Source organism: Camelus ferus, chromosome 6 (assembly GCF_009834535.1).
Source record: "Camelus ferus isolate YT-003-E chromosome 6, BCGSAC_Cfer_1.0, whole genome shotgun sequence".
In the NCBI taxonomy this organism is placed as follows: Eukaryota; Metazoa; Chordata; class Mammalia; order Artiodactyla; family Camelidae; genus Camelus; species Camelus ferus.
In genome coordinates, this window is record NC_045701.1 from 2,325,088 (window position 1) to 2,344,546 (window position 19,459).

At 54.4% G+C, this 19,459-nt stretch overlaps 1 protein-coding gene across 6 annotated transcripts in view; it reads right to left on the reverse strand.

Annotated features, from left to right (window-relative positions):
- Nucleotides 1-18,901, reverse strand: part of SMAD6 (SMAD family member 6) — a 74,665-nt gene extending 55,764 nt beyond the window's left edge. The window contains exons 1-3 of one of the 6 annotated variants that reach the window (XM_032480898.1): nt 16,810-18,901; nt 9,303-9,359; nt 5,693-5,758 (exon numbers count right to left, since the gene is read on the reverse strand). In XM_032480898.1, coding sequence (XP_032336789.1) covers nt 5,693-5,758; nt 9,303-9,359; nt 16,810-17,641 — 955 coding nt within the window. In that variant the 5' untranslated portion in view covers nt 17,642-18,901. Of the gene's footprint in view, nt 1-5,680; nt 5,759-9,302; nt 9,360-16,809 lie in introns of all 6 variants that reach the window. The other 5 variants (XM_032480897.1, XM_032480899.1, XM_032480901.1 and 2 more) reach the window with 5 other exon arrangements.
- Between the last annotated feature and the right edge of the window lie 558 nt (nt 18,902-19,459).

Here is a 19,459-nt window from a genome sequence, read left to right on the forward strand (position 1 = left end):
GGGGGGCAGGAGGGGGCCATATCCAAGGCCACTCTTAACCCACGCAGACTGATCGAGGTTCAAGGCAAATTGTGTCAGGGCACCATCAGCTCCAAACTCCGGGTAAAACATCCTTCTGCTCTCCAAAGCCAATCGAAACCCTCTTTTCAGCTAAAACTCTACTCCCTGCGGTCCTACTCTCTCTTTTAAACCACTCACTCAGCACGGAGCACCCCTAGACCCACAGGCACTGAGCACTGTTATGTGTCAGGACTGAGCACCTGACATGTGACAGGGAAGTTACCTGTCACTGAGGTGCAATCAGTTTGTAAAAATTCAACAAGCTGAACACTTAGCTGTGCACTCTGTACATTATAGTAAAAAGTTTTTAAAAAATATTACCCAGGCCCTGGCCTCCTCATACCTCATCTCCCACCAACTCCAGGTGCTTTGCTTCCCAACCCCTCTAATCTTTGGTTTCTCAATTCAGGCTGTTTTCACATCCCCAGGCCTTTTTGCACCTGATATTCCTTCTACCTGGAAGGCATCTTCCACCACCTAAATCTTATCTCTTTGGCAGACTTCTGTTTGTCCTGTAAAACCCAACTTGGTTATCACCTCCTCCAGGGAGTCTTCCTGGGCTGCCTCTCCACCACAAGAGTCAGTTACTAATCCTTTCTTCCACTTTACTGCCTCTTACACCACTTCTCATTATTACTGTTTGTGTCTTTACCTGTCAGTGAGTACCTGAGGGCAGAGGTGATGTAATTTTTATCTCTGTGCCTCCAGCTCAAGCACAGTGCCTGACACACCTGTAATGGCCACACCTACCACATGTGCGCCAGGCCTTGGCTGACTCACCTGGCATCATCTCATTTCATCCTCACCACAAGGTGATATGTTATCAACCACCCCATTTTATAGGTGACTAAACTGAGGGTCAGAGTGGTTAAGTGGCTGCCCCAAAGTCTCACAACTACAAAACGGCAGAGCGGGGACTTGAACCCAGGGTCCACAGCCCATGCTCTCCAGCCAAGCTTGCTACGGAGGCTCAGCTCACAGAGACTGAGCTGAATGAGAACCCTGGTTGGAGAACGAGGAACAGGGCCTCTGAGGAGCGCCGGCTTGCGCCCTGGAATCAGGAAGCAGCAGGAAGAGATGCTGTACTAACTCACTGCTCTCCTAGGTTCTGTGGGCACTGACGATGCACACCAGACAGCACCAGCCCTAAAGGGAACCTCGTCAGGGACCAATGAGAGGACAGGTGGCAAGTGGGTGGGCAACATGGACCCACCTAGGTTGTGACCTGGCTTTACCTGCTTTTGCTTGCTGTGTGTCCCCCAGCCACTCACCAAACCTCTCTGAGCCTCTATTCCCAAACTCTGCTAAGCTACAGAATGCACAAATCCTGGAGACTGATCTGTGCCCTCGAGGAGCTTACAGTCTGGCTGGTAGAGGGAAAACACCCACATCCAGCTAAGGCCCCCAGTTCTCCACATAGTCCTGTGTAGCTCTCTTCCTTCCCTGGGCCTTCTCTTCAAAACGTGGGGCTCGTCCTCACTGATGCAGCTCTAGAGAAACCAGCAGGCTCCAAGGACTCAGATGCTGGTACACATATCCAAGGTCAGACAAAGGGACAGCCTGGTCCCCATGACAAGCAGCTTATACCATGCCTTGCATACAGCAGGTGCTTAATAAAGCACTGGAATAGTTACCCATTAGGATATTAGAGGGGAGTCACTGGCTCCTGAAGAAGCCTGTCGGTGCTCCACTCCCCAGCCCCACAGCACTGGAGTCAGGCAGGACTGGCTTCTAAAGCAACCCACCACTTCAGGCTCTGGTCAACGGCCCAGAGCTCACTCAGCACCCAGCACTCAGCCTGGCCTGGCCGTTCCTTCTTTCATCCAGGGCATAAAGCCCCTTGTGTCATGCTCCTTCTGTTCTTCTAGCCTAGAGCCAAGAGAGCCCAGCCCTCCTCAGAATGGCCATGACCGTGTGACCCCCTCATCCTGCAATTTTGTTGAAGTCCTGCCTTTAAATTGCCAAGAAGAGTTGCCTACCAGCCACTCACACCTTAGTATGAATTTAACTAGCTCATCTTGCTTTCCTCCTCAAACTCAACTGAAATCAAGGGAATGGGAAAGGGGTGGAGATGCTGCAGATAGGAAGAGGATGAACCGAAAGGGCTTTAGACAGTCAGGGGGCAGCAGTTAGGCAAGGAAACCAGAGTGTCAAGGATCTCAAGGTACCTCAGAAGGGACTTCTAGGCTTTCAATTTTTCCCAAATCTCACTGAAGACTCCAGGTGTAGGGGTATCTTTACTTAATGGAAGCTCTGAGTTCTTGCCCCTCACAGGGTGACCTTGGTGAGGTCACTTGTCCTCGGGAGCTTTGGTTTTCTTGTTTGTTTAGTGGGGATCACGTAGCGACATGCGGAGCCGACGCAGAGATCGGATGAGAGGGCTCTGCCAAGCATTCAGCAGAGGGCTGAAACAAGACCATCTCCTCTCCTGCTGCCCCCTACCCTGCCCACCGAGGCGTCCTCGACTGCCCCCAGCTGTGGCTCAAAACTCCCCCTACTCCCCATAATGTGGCCTCAACAACAGGACAGGGAAGTGAAGCAGAGACCTTGGAGCTGGATAAAAATAGCTAGCCTCAAGCCAGGTGCTGGGACTGTCATTGTGTGAGACAAACGAGGGCGGTCTCCATCCAGGGGCTGCGGACACCCTGCTCCCGCAACACCGGTCCCAAGATGCTGAGAGGGGCCAGGCGCTCGGAGATGGTGGGCTCCCGGGATGCAGGGAGACAGAGGGGCCTGGGGTGGTCTCTGGGTGTCTGCAAGGGAGGTGGATGAGCACAGAGCCCTGTGCCTCTTGCCAGGCCCCAGCCCTATCCCTGGTCCTGCGATCAGGACAGGCTGCCCGAGGTTCCTTCTGAACACTCCTCTTGCCAGGTGTGGCTCAGGGCAGAGGATGGGATCCTCGCTATGGAACGCGGGACAGGGCCCACGCTATGGAACGCTGGACAGAGCCCTACACAGGCTCCCATCCCAAGCGTGCCAGTTAGTGTGGGAATTTGGGCAGCTGGCTGGGCAATAAGCCTCAGTGTCCTCACCTGCAAAACAGGGGGAATCACATCTGTCTCACCGGGTTGTGGTAAGGAGTCAGTGAGATGGAGAAGTTAGCAAAGTGCTAAGTAGTGAATGTCGGAAAACGTTAAATAAATAAATGTTAGCACCAGCACCAGCATCCTTATCACCTGTCCTTGAGCATCAAACACCTGGCCTGGCCCAACACAGTCCACCTGTCTGTGCCCCTCACCTTTCTGACCTCACGTCCCACCCTGCCGCCCATCTTTGCAGGATGAGTCTTGCCTTCACCATCACTGAGACCCCTCCAGGCCTTCTTCTCACCCTGTAGGGCCTCCCTCCCCAAGCCTGCCCTCCAGGGCAACGGCTACCACAGCCCCAGGTCTGTGCGCTCCCAGGAGGCGGAGGCAGTGCCAACCCATGGGTCCTGAGATTCCCCCACAGCACGAGGAAGCTGGAAGAGCTGAGCAGTGAGCCCCCCAGAGCGGGAGGAGACACGCGTCATCCTTGGGAGGGGCCTGGAGGACCATAAGGGGGAATTCTCTACTCGCCTACCACCTGCAGCTCACACAAATCAACCCCCACAAGGAAATCCCAGACTTCCTCTCCAGTTCCTTCAGCCCCTTGGAATTCTAAACACTGGAGGCCAGATTTTCTCATGAGAGCTGCACAGTCCCCATCCACGGTAAAGGGCCACAGCGGCCCATGCCGAAGATGGACGGAGATCACCAGGTGGGAATCCCAAACAGGCCCACCAGGCCCCAGGGGCAGCCCGAACCAATAGCCTCAGGGTCGCGGAGACCTCCCGGCCTCCAGGGGGCGCTCTCTCCTGGGAACCAGAGGGGCCTCCTGCAAGTGCTCTGGGGTCTGCTCCTTCCAGCCCGAGCCATCCGTCAGGCCAGCCCTGGGGTGACAGATCAGAAGAGACCATGAATCTGTAAGGCACCTCGGCACACGGTTCCCACCAGTAACAAGGCGGAGGGGACGTTGAAAAATTACCCATCTGTCCATACAACCGACGCCAGTGCAATCCATTTAAATTCAATCCGCTCTGAGGGTGGGCAGGGACAGAGAATCATGTAGTCAGAAATACTTTTAAGCCTCTTGCTTCAAAATTATTTGTGGCTCCCATCCACATAGGCCCAGGGGAAAAAGAATGGATTAAAACGTTAACTTCTTGTGTTCATCTGGCTAGGTCTTCCAAAGGAGAGACTTTTTTAACAAGTAGGACCAAAAAGCAGAGATGAAAACAAAGTGGCCCAATCAGAGGGGCCACCAGAGGCCACAAGGGGACAAAGAAGACCTGGACCCCAGTACCAGCTGTACCATGAGCCCCACTGTGCCCCCGACCTGGGCAAGTCACTTCCTGCTCCAATTTCTTGTTTCCCTGTCTACAAAAGAGACATATTCTTGTGATCTCCCGTGGCTGTGATGGAATACGGAATGGATGGGGAAGGGCTCTCTGGCCACAGGAATTGGCCAGACAGCTGAGAGCAGCCAACATCGCGACACCGTTAGAGTCACGGGGAAAAGACAGCACGAATGACAGACAGAACTCCGTGCAAAATAAGTTCATCGGAGGCACATTCAGCTCTTGCAGAGAAGTGGGGGATGAAACAGTGACATAGCGGCAGATGGCTCTGCTACGATGTGACCCTGGGCCCTACCTAGTACAGGATGTGGCCCAAAGTAAACACTCAATAAATAGCTACAATTACTATTGTTGCCATTATGACAGGGGTGTAGGGTCGGGGAAGGACAGTTCAGAAGCAGACAGGGGTCTTCTCACAGAGATCCAGCCAGGCTCAGGAAGCACCTCCAGCCCAAGGGGCTGTCACCACAAGCAACATGGAACCAGGCCACAAGCCCCAGCTGTCCCCACAGTGCACCCCGCCCACCAAGCTCCCAAAGACCTTGACACCTGAGTCCCTCCTGGCCCTCAGTGCCCCCAAGGTCACCACTAACCTCTCATTTCTTAAGGAAAGCGTGATTTAGGTATTCCTCAGAATGTAAGGGGGGAGTCCCTATGGCTAACTCTGAACTGCAGCGGGTGGAGGACCTCTCTGCTTCCCAGCCCAGCATCCACTGCTCAGGGAGGGACAGGAAAACCAGCAGCCTCTGGAAAATTCCTCGCTTGCTAGACCCCTTCCCCGCACTCATTCTACCCACTCCATCTCCCCCTCTTCTAACCCTTTACATCGGTCCTTCCCCAGAGCGGGGACAGAAGGAGAAACCCATGAAGATAAATGTAAACAAACACATCTATTTTGCCGCCACCACCCTGTAGCCGGGAGAAGAGGATCCCTTGTTAAAAATGGGGATGGAGAGTTTTGCTGGGTTTTTAGCATTTCCACATGAGACAACTGGTCACCACGTGATCAACAGGCTCCTGCAAAGTTCTCACCCTGAGGTCTCATTCCTACAGACTGTTCCTAAGCCTCAGGACACCAGTGATGAAGACACTGGCAGTCTTCTCCTTGAGGGGTGGGAGGCCAAGGGAAAAGAAAAGGAGGGGGGCGGTCATCAAAAGGACCTCTGTCAAGCCCCTGCCACCAGCCCCCTCCTGTAAAGTCCAACACAACGGCAGCATGCAAGGAAAAAGAGAAATGCCAACCTGAGAATTCACCTGGAGCCGTGATGAGGGAGTTGGTGGCCTCCGTTTCAGTGTAAGACAATGTGGAATCAGATAGATCTACAGGGGGAAAGAGAAAGAGAACTTAGTCGGCCTGTGGGCTGATCCTCTCTTCTTTCTCATGCATGTCTGTATGTGTGTGTGCTCATGCATATGTACCATGCAAGCACTTGCAAAGGGCGGCGTGCCCCTCACAGCTTTCTGCTGCCACTCCCCATCCCACGATCACACACGACCAGGCCAGCCAACCCTGGAACTCTCCTGGAAAATGCTGACGGCTGCAGCCCTGGCACCTGAAAAAGTTTCAATTGCTCTGACCACAGAAATAACCCAAGTTCAGGGGACCGAGCAAGTAACAACTTGGAGCCTCCTTGGGTAAGGTTAAATTAAGCCCCTAAACAATTCATAGTTGCTGTACTTAATTACAACCATTAAAATTCTTGAAGATGTTCCTTCTTGCTTCCTTCCTCCCTTCCTTCCTTCCTTCCTCCCGCTGGAGCTGGGGAAACTGTTTTAACAAGTTACCAGCCATCCTTACTCTGTCCCGCTTACACCCCTCTAATTAAGGGCTCAAGCATTTGCTCCCAGATTAACTTTTTTCTCTCTCCCCTCCCCTACTCCCTCACATCCAAACCTGCTCACAGAGCAACTTTCAATGCCTGGACTGTGTGACTGTGTGTGTGTGTGTGTGTGTGCGCGCGTGTGTGTTTTAAGGCATTCGTTGTCATTTAAGTAGTTGCAAACATTTCATATGGCATGTGCTATTTTGTTTTCCCCTGTCTGCAGCGCACTTAGATGGGGAAGGGAAAGGCTTCTGCACATTTTATCTTGAACACCGAGCTCCTCGCTGGATAAGCCAATGCCTCGTGGGGCAGGCCGACTTGGAAAGTCTTTCCTGGGCCTGTGCCTCTGCCACCAGCAGTGGGGCGTTGTCCCCGTTAAGGGACAGGTCTGTCCAGGAGTCAGAAGGCATGTTCTTTCTGTGAGGCCTGGAGCATTTTTCATCTTCTCACCCAACACAACCCAGGTCTGGCTCAGCTTGGTCCCACCTGGCTCCAGGAGGGCCGCTCTAAGCCGGGGATTCCTGGGACAAAAACCATCAGCCTAGGCCCTAGCTAGCTAGGATTCCATTCCATCCTGTAGGAATTTTTTCCTTTTACCACATGGCTTGGGGAGTGGGAAGATGAAACATTAACCAATTTGGCCTTTTTCTTTCTTTTTCGTTTTCCACTTGCCAGATGCTGACTGGGGGTTCTGAGTTTTATTTTGTTTTTTGGTCTCATGTGATCAGAGCGGCTTAGAAGTGAACTGACTTTGTGCTTATGAAAAAGTAACAATGCAAGGAAAACAAAATAATACACAAAATAACTCGGACTATTTACCAGGGTATGCAAAAGTTATCTGCTGGTCAAATGCATTTGAAGGCAAGTAAGGAGAGATGGAAAATCTCTTTAAAAATAATAATAATAATAGTGACCTCAAGGCCTGGGTGGGAACTTCTCAAAAGAATTTTGCTTTTAATTCCTAATCTTCCCAAAGTGTTCAGGCCCCGAGTCTTGCTGCCACTAAGTGGCAACATCCCAGGCTAAACCCTGTTTCTTGGTGAACTGCTCTGACCCCCGCTCAGAGCCCTAAGGAGAAACCCCATCCGGAATTTGGAGCCCGGGCTTCGAGTCCCACCTCCACTACCAGTTGGCAAACTCAGGGGTCAACGACTTTGTCTGCAAAGGGCCCCATGGTGAATATTTCCCGCTTTGCGAGCCATATGCTCTCCCCTGCAGCAATGCCCCTTGGCCGCTGTCCTGTGGATGCAGCCACAGCAAACACGGAAATGGGTGAGCGTGGCTGGGTTCCAGCAGAACTTCTTTACAGACACTGAAATTTGAATTTCATATAATTTTAACATGTCACGAAATAGTCTGCTTTTGGGTCTTTTTTTTTTTTTAAATCCATTTTAAAAAAATCCATTCTCAGCTCACAAGCCATGCAAACACAAATGGTGGGCTGTCGTTTGCAGACCCCTGAGCTATAGGACCACCAGCAAGTGTCACTTCCTCCTTCTCCGTCTCGGTTGTCCCATTTATAAAATAACTGGGACACCTGTTGGGTTCCAGATGGTCACTCTGCCCGGCTGGATGGTGTTCTGATTTTTGCGGCTTTATCATGAGCTGACCCACGATTCCTCAGGGCAATGAGGCTTGACATTCAAACTCAGGTGCTACATTTACGAAGAACATTTTTTTTTCTTTTTTCCTCTCTAGTGGAGTTAGGGATCTTCTAAGCACCTAGTGCAATTATGTTAACTTAGAAAATGGGGAGACAGGCCTGGTGGGGAAGGTTGGGGCACTGCTGAGCCGATCAGGGGCTGCTCTGGGCTTCCTCCTCAGCCTTTCTGCTCAGCAGTTGGGACGTCCTTCCTGAGTCCTCATCTATGAAGAGGCAGAGTCCCACCAGATGACTTCCCCAGTTCCCCCAGAGAGCTAAATAAAGCTCCTCCATCCACGGGATGACCATAGTTCAGGAAAAACAATGAGAAAGTTGCCCTCGTGAAGACACTGACTCACACACCGTCATGGGACAGCCTCTGTCCTCCTAGACTGAGGAGGACAAACGACTGCAGGGACCCGGGGGGCACTTTGGACTCCATGGGGGGAGGGGGCTGGAAAGAAAACTGGACTGGATGCCTGAGAGCCTGTGACACTTAGAAGTGACCTCCCAGACGATGCTGACACACGCTACCGGGAAGAGGCCTTTACCAAAAACCAAACAAAACCCACTTTTTGTGGTCACTTGGTGGAATGTGTTAGCATCACTGCCACGCCATCTGACTTCTAAAGCTTGAGTCCCACGGGAACTGCCTGGGCCACAGAGTTGCTCTCCTGGTACTATTAAGGCCACACTGACTCGCCCCCACCACTGAGATTCTCCAGTGAAAGGGCCAGGAGACCCAGGGAACAAGCCATCTCCACTTTTCAAACCACATGCATCTACCCCACGATATGAGCCGCTCATTTAGCCCCTAGGCTTTACAGAAAACACACTCAATGGGACCTGGCGACAAGGACATGACTACCCAGGGGGACCGCCCATGCCAGGGGCTTTGTGTACCAAGACATTTGCTTTCTAAATATTCTGTTGTTTCTGCCCAGGTGAACTTCCGGGCTTAAAAGTGGGGGAAACATACAGCTCCTCTAAACAGCGACTTCCAGCTCAACCTATTTGTCATAGTGCTAGTTATTCCACACTAAAGGAGAACCACTAAGGCTGGGGAGGAAGGGAGAGGGATGGAGGAGACAGAAATACCAACCCACCTCCAACGAGATGCTGAAGTCAAAACCCATTCGTCTCCTACAGGCCCATGTTTAAAGGTCACAGAGAGGTTAATGATGAGCGAGGAATTTCAAGATGTAAATAGCCTGCGCTGAGGCAGGGCCTGCTCTAGCCCAACTCAGGGTGTGTTTGTAAAACTTCACCCCATTTCAAAGGCAGCCAAGCTGGCATTCCCCTTTCCCTCCCTCTCCAGCCCTCTGACACTGAGGTGGGGTGCTGGGGGGTGCTGGGGATGGGTGCACCTCCCCAAGGGTCAGAAGGAGGACACACTTACCCAGTGGCTTGTACTCGTCGCGAGGAGACAGCCGAGAGTAGGGGGGTGGCGGTGATTCTGGAAGACAGGAGACAAACACGTCACTGCTGGGATGCAAGAGTTCACACATCTGGGTTCTAACGTGCTCTGGATGATGGGTTTCTTCAAATAATTAACCCAGCTCCCAGGAAACCAGCACCCCTGCTGCCCACGTCCCCCGGAACAGCACTGCCCACAGGAAGGGCCACAGACTTGGAGTACAGACCTGGGCTCAATCCCTATTCTGTCATCTTTGGCTGTGTGACCTCAGGCAAGTTACTTCACCTCTCTGAGCCTATTTCCTCAAGTCTAAAATGGGAACAATAACCATATGGAACTCCCAGATTTGCCAGGAGGGCAAAAGAAAACAATGTACGTTAAATGCTTAGGGTCACAGAGCTCTTGCTACTGCAGGAAAATACCTCCTCAAACAGCAATAATTATTATTATAATGAGAGAAACACAGGGACAGGGAAAGTCAGAGTCAGGGTGGCCTGCTAAAATACAGGATGGTCAGTTAAATTTGAATTTTGGAAATACATGGCAAACATTTCTACTGTAAGTATGCTCAATGCAATATTTGGGACATACTCATGCTAAAAAATTATGTGCTGTTTATCTGAAATTCAAATTTAACTGGGCTTTCTGTATTTTTATTTGCTAAATTTGGCAACTCCAGTCAGAACTGTGTGTGAGTGCGGAGGCCCACGGAGACATAGAAGCTTGTTTCCAAACGAGCTGCATTAGACCATCTTTCAGGGCGAGGAGGACAGGACTGGTTGGAACCCAGGAAGCCAAACCCAATTTTCTAGATGGCAGACCTTAAATCAGCCACTGCCAGGCTCAGTCTCCCTGTCTGTAAAGAGCAGAGCAGAACACACTACCCTTCCAGCTCAGACCCTCTGTGATTCTTTATCATCTATGGTATTTTTCTTTGGGTTTCCTTTCATTTGCCTAAAATACTCCTCCTTAAAAACATATACTTTGTCTTCAGAAGAATTCCTTAGCCTCTTGCTTTCTGGGAAGTAACAATTTGCTAAACTAAGTAACAATTTGCATGAATGAAATGACCCTTCATTTTCTGTAAATGAAACTAAACACCATCCAATCGCAAACTAAAACAAACTCCCAGTGGTAGTAAAGTGGTAATAACTATTATTAGGCAGGTATCAGGAATGACACAAGGGGTAATAAGTGTTTTTCGCAATTATAATAAGGCACAATTAGTTGGAGGAGCAAGTAGCTTCACCTCTTCCCCACCCCGGCTCTTCCAGCTAGAAATGACTTCAACAAAGTGAAGGCTCTGAGGGCTCGAAACAGGGAATCTTTTGTGGACCAGAGTTAGGGAGCAGGAAAATGAATCACGGAGAAGCCACTGGGAGCGAAGCAAACATTTGCTGAATGCCTACCCTGTGTCCCTCTCTGTGCTGGGGCTCTTCAATTTCCTTCATTGTTTTTCACTCTTTTGGACCTCAGGTACAGAGTAGTTAATTATGCTCACCAGGCACCAACTTTTATTTCATCCTTTCTCAGAAATAAATAAGATGGCCATTATTATTCCCATTTTACAGATGAGAAAACTGAGTTGCTCAGTGTCTCCCCCCCCCCCAGCCAATCCTGGTCGAGCGGGGATCTGAGCCCTGGCCTGGCTCTGCTCTCCACCACAGTGAGACAAGCAATCAAGACCCACCTTGTCTTACACCCCTGCATTCCAGCTGGGTCCAGTACATCACATGCACAGAAAGTGTTCGGTAAACATATGCAGACAAAGATCATGGTGATGAGAATGAAGGTAAAGTTGGGGGCATCGGTGGACAAAGAGGACCTGGGGGCCCAAAGGGGTGGCCCAAGGGAGACCTCAAACAAGACTCAACGAGGGGGCCATCTGCCTTCAATAGGAGCCCCCTTATCCACCACCAGCCTTGGAGGGGTTGGAGACCAGACTTGAGTGAGGACCAGACTCCCAGGACAAGAGTCAAAACACAGGTAGGGCTAGAGCTCCATGAGGAAAGAGAATTGAGGCCAGTGCTCCCACTGTACAGAGGAGAAGACTGAGGCCTGAACAGTAGAAGTGACTCCCTCAGGGCCGGACAGGGAGCTGGTGCAGAGCCAGAACCAGGGGCCAGGTCTCCTGACCACCAGCCTCATGCCCTTTCCACGACCCCTGACTTATCAAAAGGCCTGCAACTCCTGTGTCAGGGTTCCTTTTGCAAACATGACTGGCTGAGGCCCAGGCCACACATGGTGGGGAACTCTGGACATCTGCCCCCAGATCTGTCCCCAAAAGTGAAACTTGGCAGCCATGGGCTGTGGTGGCTGGAGTTAAGCCACTGTAATCGACCCCAGCATCTCTTCCAGAGGCTGCTTACCTGGGACCGGAATGGGGGGAGGGGAGGCCCTTAAGATCCCCCCGACAGGAGCCCCCTGCGCCTTGAGTTATGACACCCATCAACCATGGCCACCCCTGGGCTGGGGGGTTCTAGTGCATGAGTGAGACCAAAAGTGAGATCCACAGACTTGAGACGTCACCCCTCAGCCAGTGAGAACGAGCAACGCTTTCAGGAGGGATCTTACGTACCCTCCCCGCCCCCACTCTTCACTCCAGGAAAATGACTTGCACAGAACTGTGTAACAACTGTAGAGACTACAAACTCATCACTAACTTACTCAACTGCTTTTTTAACTGATGGGGCAGCTGGGGTCCAGCCAGGTAAAGGGCCCGCCCAAGGCCACACAGGAAGGGAAGAGACGTCATTCTACTTCAACTAAACAAAGAGGGAGTCCAGATGAGGATCAACACCAAAAAAAACCCTGTTTTTAAAAAAAATAGTTATCATTCACATGCTCTAAGATTGACTTTTAAAGTGCACTGTGCAGTGGTTCATGGAACATTCAGAGTTGTGAGACCAGCACCCCCATCTAATTACAGAATGGTTTCATCACCCCAAAAGAAACCCTGTCCCCATGAGCAGTCAGTCCCTATCCCCCCAGATGCCCACATCCCAGGCAACCACAAATCTACTTTCTATCCCTGGGGATTTGCCTCTCCAGGATATTTCACACAAATGGATGCATATAGCATGAGGCCTTTTGTGCCTGGCTTCCTTTACTCAGCATACTAGTTTCCAGGCTCATCCTTGCTATAGCTCCTATGGTAACTTCTTCCTTGTTTATGGCTGAATGATGGTCCACATTCTGTTTATTCCTCCATCAGCTAATGGACATTCAGGTTGTTCTCACTTTTTGGCTCTTAGGAATAACGTTACTATGAACAATACCAAGCAACCTTTAACTGGTACCCCTCTTTTCACTCTAACACACCACCCCACCATGGATCTGAGCCCCAGGACATTAACTCAGGTGGGACTAAACGATCAGAAAAGAAAGTGTAAGCTACCTCCAGGCCCTCTGTCTCCTGCCCTCTTAGAAGCTATCTTAGTACTCGCAAAAGTTGTGTTAATTTCTAAATGACAACTTACATGGTCTAAACTTTAAGGGGAGACCTCTTAGAGCCCCTGGAAAGAAATGATCACAGGCAGGAGGGAGGGAAGGAGGGAGAGGGTGGGGGGGGAGACAGATCAGAAACTCCAGCCCCCTCAGATGTCCAGCCTCAGGCATCAACTTCAGGAATCTCCTCCAATTCCCTTCAGAAGGGAGAGCAGTCAGCCAGGGGCCAAGTGTACCAGAAGGCTAGCGCTCGGCCCAACTCAGCTCAGCCCAGACATGCCTCTGGTCAGCCCCCAGGGGGTACTTAGCCTTCTGGGATCTAGACCCTAGATCTAAAGCCAGAAGAGTTCACAGCCTCTCCCAGTGCCTGGTCAAGTTTCAATTCGAGACATTACCTTCTACTCCCATCTGCACAGCCTAGCATCTTGCTTAGGAAAGATCCACACGCCTTCCTGAGCCTCCCAGTTTCCATCCTCCCAAGGGGTGGTCTCCCGAGTGCCTGTCCTCTCCACCCCCTAGAACCTGAAGGCTCAACCCCAAGCCCTGGGGTGGGAGGCACAGAAAAGAAGCTCCTGGCGCTTTAAGGCCGGCGGAGCCTAATTGCCCAGATTCCCCCGGCAGCCAGATAAACAGCGCGGCCGGCTGGCGCCAGCAAGAGGCAAACTGCACATTATCACCCCTTCCTCACCTCCAAGGAGGAGCTCGGAGGAGCAGGGCGGGCAGGCCGAGGGGCCGCCAAAGGGGCGGGGCGGGGGCTTGGAAGCCCAACTTGAAATTGATCTCATTTCAAAGGGATAATGCCAGGCCAAATAAAAGGAAAACTTTCTAGCCCATTCTAATTCCTATAGTCCTGGCCTGGGAACCCTGTGTTTTCCTAGGCGGCCTCCTTCAGTCATTTAGAAGTTCTCTCTCTAGCTCTGTCTCTCTCTCCCTGGCGCAATTTGGATAATAGTAATCTACTGAATATAATTACAGAAAAAAAAAAGTGGTGAAGCAAAGAGCAGGAGATTTATTCCAAAGTTAATGGATACTTTCAGGAGAAAGGAGCTCTATAAACACAGGTTAGAACTGTGATTAAAGTATTTCTCCACATTTCCGTCCACATAGGCACCGAGCTCAGTGAACTGACAGAAAGACACACAAGAGGGAGGGAGAGCTAAGGCCTGACTCCCACGGGAGCGGGAGGCCCCGGGGCAGAGCTGGGCACAGGGGACCACACTTTCTGAGACAAGCATGGGGGAGAGGGCAGGCCTGTGTCACCTGGAATCTGCACATCAGACCTCCAGGAATTCTGTTTTACATGGGGACTAGCCCCAAAGCAAGCTGAAGGATGGAGCAGGGTTTGCTCCAACCAGCAAGGGACTGAACTGCCGAGAAAAGGGCCTCCTGGCACTAGGGATCCCTGGGGAGGCCAGAGTGCCAGGTGGGTGTCCCTCAGTTGGCCTGCTGGGTGTTCCAACGAGATGCATGCCTGCTCTGTATGTGGGTCTGTCTGCCTGTCTGCCTACCCTGGTGCCCCAGCCCTCTTCCCCCAGAGCCCTGGAAGGAGCGGTCTCCTTATCAGGACGCGCACGGCTGAGCTCCAGCTATGCACCCGCCCAGCTCCGGGAGCCAGGCTGGCGGCCAGGAGGCAGGGGTGGGGTGGGCAGCAAACGGCTCCCCTAGTTCTCAGTCCTGGCGGCCCAAACCATCAGGCAGGGGATGAAGCAAGAGGGTCAACCTAGCGCCTACCCGAAACTCTTCCCAGACCATCAGTCCTCCCAAGTGCCCTCAGGTGGCTTGAATGGGGGACAGGGGGAGCCCTGAGCTACTGAAGAGGCAGAATAAACCCAGCGCCTGCAATAGCGCCTCCTTCTGGGAGGAGCAGGGGAGGCGAATGCCAATGCTTAGTCTAGAATTAGATGTGGAGAATGTTTCTAGAGCCACCCACACTGACCCACAGGGAGACTCAGTGACGAGGTTACTCCTCCAAGGTCAAGTTGTCGTTACTGGCAGGGCAGAGCCTAGGACCAGGTCTTTGGGTAAGAACCATTCCAGTGCAGTGTGCCCTTTAACTGAAACCTGCCCAAGTCCACCAAACTCAAACCAAGGCCCAAAATGACTTATCCAAGGAGGAGGGGCAGCGGTGGGTCCTCTCTGTTTTCTCCAATTTTTTGTCACCACCCCTTCCCGCCCACACACCTGAGCTTGCCTGGCACCTTGATGCTCAGCCGGCCCTCTCCTCCTCCCCCTCGACACCCACCTCCTCTTATGCATCCATCCTCCAAGGCCGTGTTCCAGGTTAGAGCTATGAGGCTCTGGGCGGTGCTCCTGTTACATGCACACCCCACAGCGCTCTCAGAGTTCATCCCCACTGGCCAGGCCCTTCCTCCCCCATCACTGCCCCATCTCTCCCTCAACCCCCACCCGAAGATTCTGTTTCTCGAGGACACTGATCCTACTCGTATGTCCCCTCTCCCTGCTACAGCACCCAGCATAGTGCCAGGCACAGAGTAAGTGCTCAGCAAACAATTGCTGTCAGACAGATGCGGTGAGAGAGAAAATGCCCGGTGGGGCCCTCTAGGAGAGCAGACGGGGGCCCCACCTATTCTCTCCCACTAGGATAAAGAACTAGGGACAGAGCAACCACAAGTAGGGTTCTCTTCCCCAGAGGCAGGGAGGAGCCAGAGTGGAAGAGGGGAGAAAGCCACTTCCAGGGGAAGCTGTCAGGAAGAGCAACAAGAGGCACAGAGGGCCGGCAGTAAGCCACAGGTCAGGGACAGCCCAAAGCCCCTGAATCAGGCCTGAAGGGACCATGTCTGGAGCAGGGCAGCCAGGTCAGTGCTGCCCCCTCCCCATCCTCCCACCCCTCATCAGTGCTCTCTCTTCAGGAACCATCACTGAGGCATCGTCCTCCCTCTCCAGCCACCACCACCTCAGACACAAACAAGACACCCGGGATAAATCCATGCTCCTAGCCCCATCCTCCCCTTCCACACTGGGAGTCAGAAGACCTGGTGATCAGACCCTCTTATGTGCCCCCAGGCTGGGTGCTGACCCTCTCCTGAGGGGCCAGACTGGAGGCACTGAGAACCTGCCCAGGCCCAATAGCTATAGCCCCCTGGCAGTCCCACCCCTGGGGAACCCCCAGTGCCACCCAAGATGCACATATCCAGAAGATGCTACAGGCTAAAATGCATGATCTCTGCAGTGCAGGGTGGGGTGGGGGGGAGTGCGAGCTTCCGGCCTACCAGGAGTCTCCACCTGTCCTCACCTCTGCTTCGGCACCCAGGGCCTACTCAGGTAAGCAGGGCTGGGAAGAGGGTGTGTGTGCAGGAAATCCCAGGAAGAGAACAAAGAAGGGGGACAGTTCTCAGAGGTAATAAAATACCTGGCCTCTTTGCCTACTCAGACACCTCCAGGACCCTCAATCCTCTGCAAAAGCTGGGCACAGAATTGCAAATGATGACAGAGAGCCCTGGCAGGTGACACCCACGGGATGCCAGCAGCAATCAGGACAAGAAGGTGGCCTCCACTCTGAGAGGGGTTACCCTGCAAAAACTTTGCTCCGAAGTATAGAAAGGAACAAGTGAGACCATTTAGGACACTTTTGACTCTAGCCATGAATTGTCTGCAATTTCACAACTTACATCTGCCTCGATACAACAAAGTATTCCGTAGGTATAGGTACATGCACACAAATGCTAAATGGGCTGGGAGTAGGGGGGTAGCACTCCTGTCTTTGGCTTCTCCTAGACCTGACCGCTCCTTCCACGGTCTAAGAAGTTGGAGCCTGCTTCAGGTGTCTGAAGCTGCACAGAGAAATCTCCCTTCTGAGTCTGCCGGAGCCTTAGGATGAAGTTGCCGTTTGATGTGTGCACCCACATACCCATTCGTCGGCTTTTCTGCCAGGGTAAGGCGCTCTCACGCTTCAGGGGCACCTGGGAGAGCACGCGGGAGAGCACCCGCAGTTCCGCCCGCCCGAGGTGTCCCCAAGAGAGAGAAGCCCAGGGCAGGGGACTGGAGGGGAAGCCCGGGACCCCGCCGGGCGCGGCGCTTTCACCTGGCCCGCAGAGCCGGCTGAAGTGGTAGGGGTTGCAGCACACGGTGGGGCCGTCGGCGGCGGCGGCGAAGCTGTGGCAGCCGCACAGGGGCTTGAGCTCCACGGCGTGCTGCAGGTCGGGCCAGCGGAAGAGGCGGCCGAGCAGCAGCTGCGGCGGCGCGGGCTGGCCGCCCAGGCGGAGGTCAGCGCGCGGCACCAGCACACAGCCGCCCGGCACGCCGCCGCGGGACTCCACCGCCTCCAACAGCGTGTCCAGCGAGCGCTCCTTGAGCCGCTTCAGCAGCGAGTACGTGACCGTCTTGAGTTCCTGCTCGAGCAGCAGCAGCCGCGAGCGGGCTTCGCGACTCCGCCCGCCGCCCTCCGGCTCCAGGGCCGCCCCGGCCAGAGGGTCGCCGGCGTCCCGGGGCGCGCCGGCGGCGTCCCGCTCGGAGAAGAGACAGCAGGTCACCGTCTCGCAGTCACTTTCGGGCAGCCAGCCCCGGCCTCCAGGCTCCGCCACGTCCAGCGGGGAGCCCCCAGCGCCGGCCCCCGGCTCCGACAAGGGCCTCGGGGGGCCCCCTGCGCGCCGGCGCCTCCCCGCGCCCTGGGCGCCTCGCTGTCCCACCGCGTCCCGGGGCCGCCGCAGGGCTATCGGACGGACCTCGGGGCGGCCGCAGCCTCCGCCTTCTCGTGCCCGCGGGGCCGGCTCAGCTCGGCTGCCCACGCTCCCATCCTCGTCGCCGCCGCCGCCGCCGCCGCCGCCGCCGCCGCTGCCGCCGCCTTCCTCCCGGTCGGGGACCACACGACTTCGCCAAAGTCGCCGCACGAGCCCCGCGCGTTTGGACCTGAACATACGATATCCTTTGGCGCCGGGGGTGGGGGGGGAGGCGGTCTCCGGTTACCGGGGGTCCGTTCCCTCAGCGAGGCGCCGGCTGCACGGGCCGCAGCCCCACATGAAGCTCTGCCGCCGGGCGCCGTGCAGACCACGCACAGCCTGTCGTCGAAGGGGCGCCGCAGGGCTGCAACATGAGGGAGATCGCCGGGGCGGGACGGCGGGGAATGCGCGCACGCTGAGCCGCAGTCCGCGCCCGGCCCGCGGCTACATGGACCCCGGCGGCCGGGCGGCTCAGCAACTCCAGCCCGGGCGCTTTAGAGAGACGGCAGGCGGCGCGCCACCAGAGAGACCCCGCATGGGCCGGCGAGCCTTCAAAAGTTGCGCGGCTGGTCCATGAGCACAAAGCGCTCGCGCCGAACCCCTCAAATGTGTCTAGGAAGCCCTGCCTTTAAAACCCAGGCGCTTCACTACATGGGCTTCTCCTGCAGGATCCGAAAGGCAGGCTTGTTGATACACTTGGCTTCCTTCTTACTCTCTGCAAAAAGAAAAAAAAAAAAAGGCAAGAAAAAGAAACCCAAAACTAAACCAAAATCCCTGGAATTGCATGCACGGAAGGCCAACTCCGTCTCAGGTCCCAGGCGCTAGATGCACTTGGAGCGAATTTCTCCTGATCGCGGGTGTCAACACATGAGTGGAAACTGTAAAAATCCCAAAGAGCTGCTGGGAATCCTTAATTAAAAATGCAATCCACCGAGGCAGAGGTCGCAGCCCGAGGACGCCCCGGACGCTGCGGCTGCAGAGGTCGCCCCCCTCCCCCCTCCCCAAAAAGTGCCTCCTGGTGGCCCCGCGGTCCCTGCGAGGTCTGGCGAGGCAGCGCCCGGCGGCTCTTTCTCTCGGCTCGGCTCCCTCGCTCGCTCCCCCGCTCTGCTCTCTCTCTCTCTTTTTTGTTCTCCTCAAACGCACACTGAGGGCCCCCGGAGGAGCGCCGCGGAGTCATTGGCTGCCTCCCATCATATGCCAGTCTAGACACTTTGGCGGCTCCGCGGCGCTGATTGTTGCGCAAACAAGGTTTCAAGTTTCTTAACTCTTAAAGGAGAACACGTCCCATTGCAGGGCCCGAGGCTCCAAGGGGCCGGCTCCCGGGGCGGGCTAAGCCCGGGCCCCCGCCCCATGCTCGCCCCGGCACCCCACCCCCGCCATGGGCCTGACAGCGCCCACGGCCCGCTCTCTGGTTCGCGTGCGCCGCCGGCACAGATGCTAGCGAACACACATACACACACATACCACGGGCGGGCGGCGCGAGGGCTCGGCGGACCCACTGAGACTCGGACGCAAGCGGGGTGCTGTGCCTCTCCTTGGCTTGTGCACAAACTTACAAACACACTGCACTTCGGGGTTGGTACAAACCCCCATTCCAGAGAAAGCTAGTAAAAGTGGGTGTGCGTGTGTGCCTTCCTGGCTTGCGTCTCTTGGGAGCAAGGGGCTGCAGATTTGTTGGGGCACCGGGGTCTTCCATGATAGCACGAGGTTTCCACACCCCCTGCGCAAAGTCAGGGGTCGGTTATCTGAGCCAGCTAGGGGCGTGAGATGCTTCGTGCATGGGGACTCCAGGCTTGCCCGAGGTAGGAAGTTGCAGAGGGTGGGGAATAGGCGGGGAATGCCTTCTCTCGATCGCCAAGTCTCTCTTCCCCGGAGCTAGGCAGGCCGCCAGCAGTCCCGGGCCCCCTCGAGGCCTGGTGATTCCTCCACCCCTTTACCTTTCCCAGTTTATTCTCTGCATCACGAAGAGGGGATATGCATAGGGCTCGTGACTTCACCAACGACATTTCACCAAGG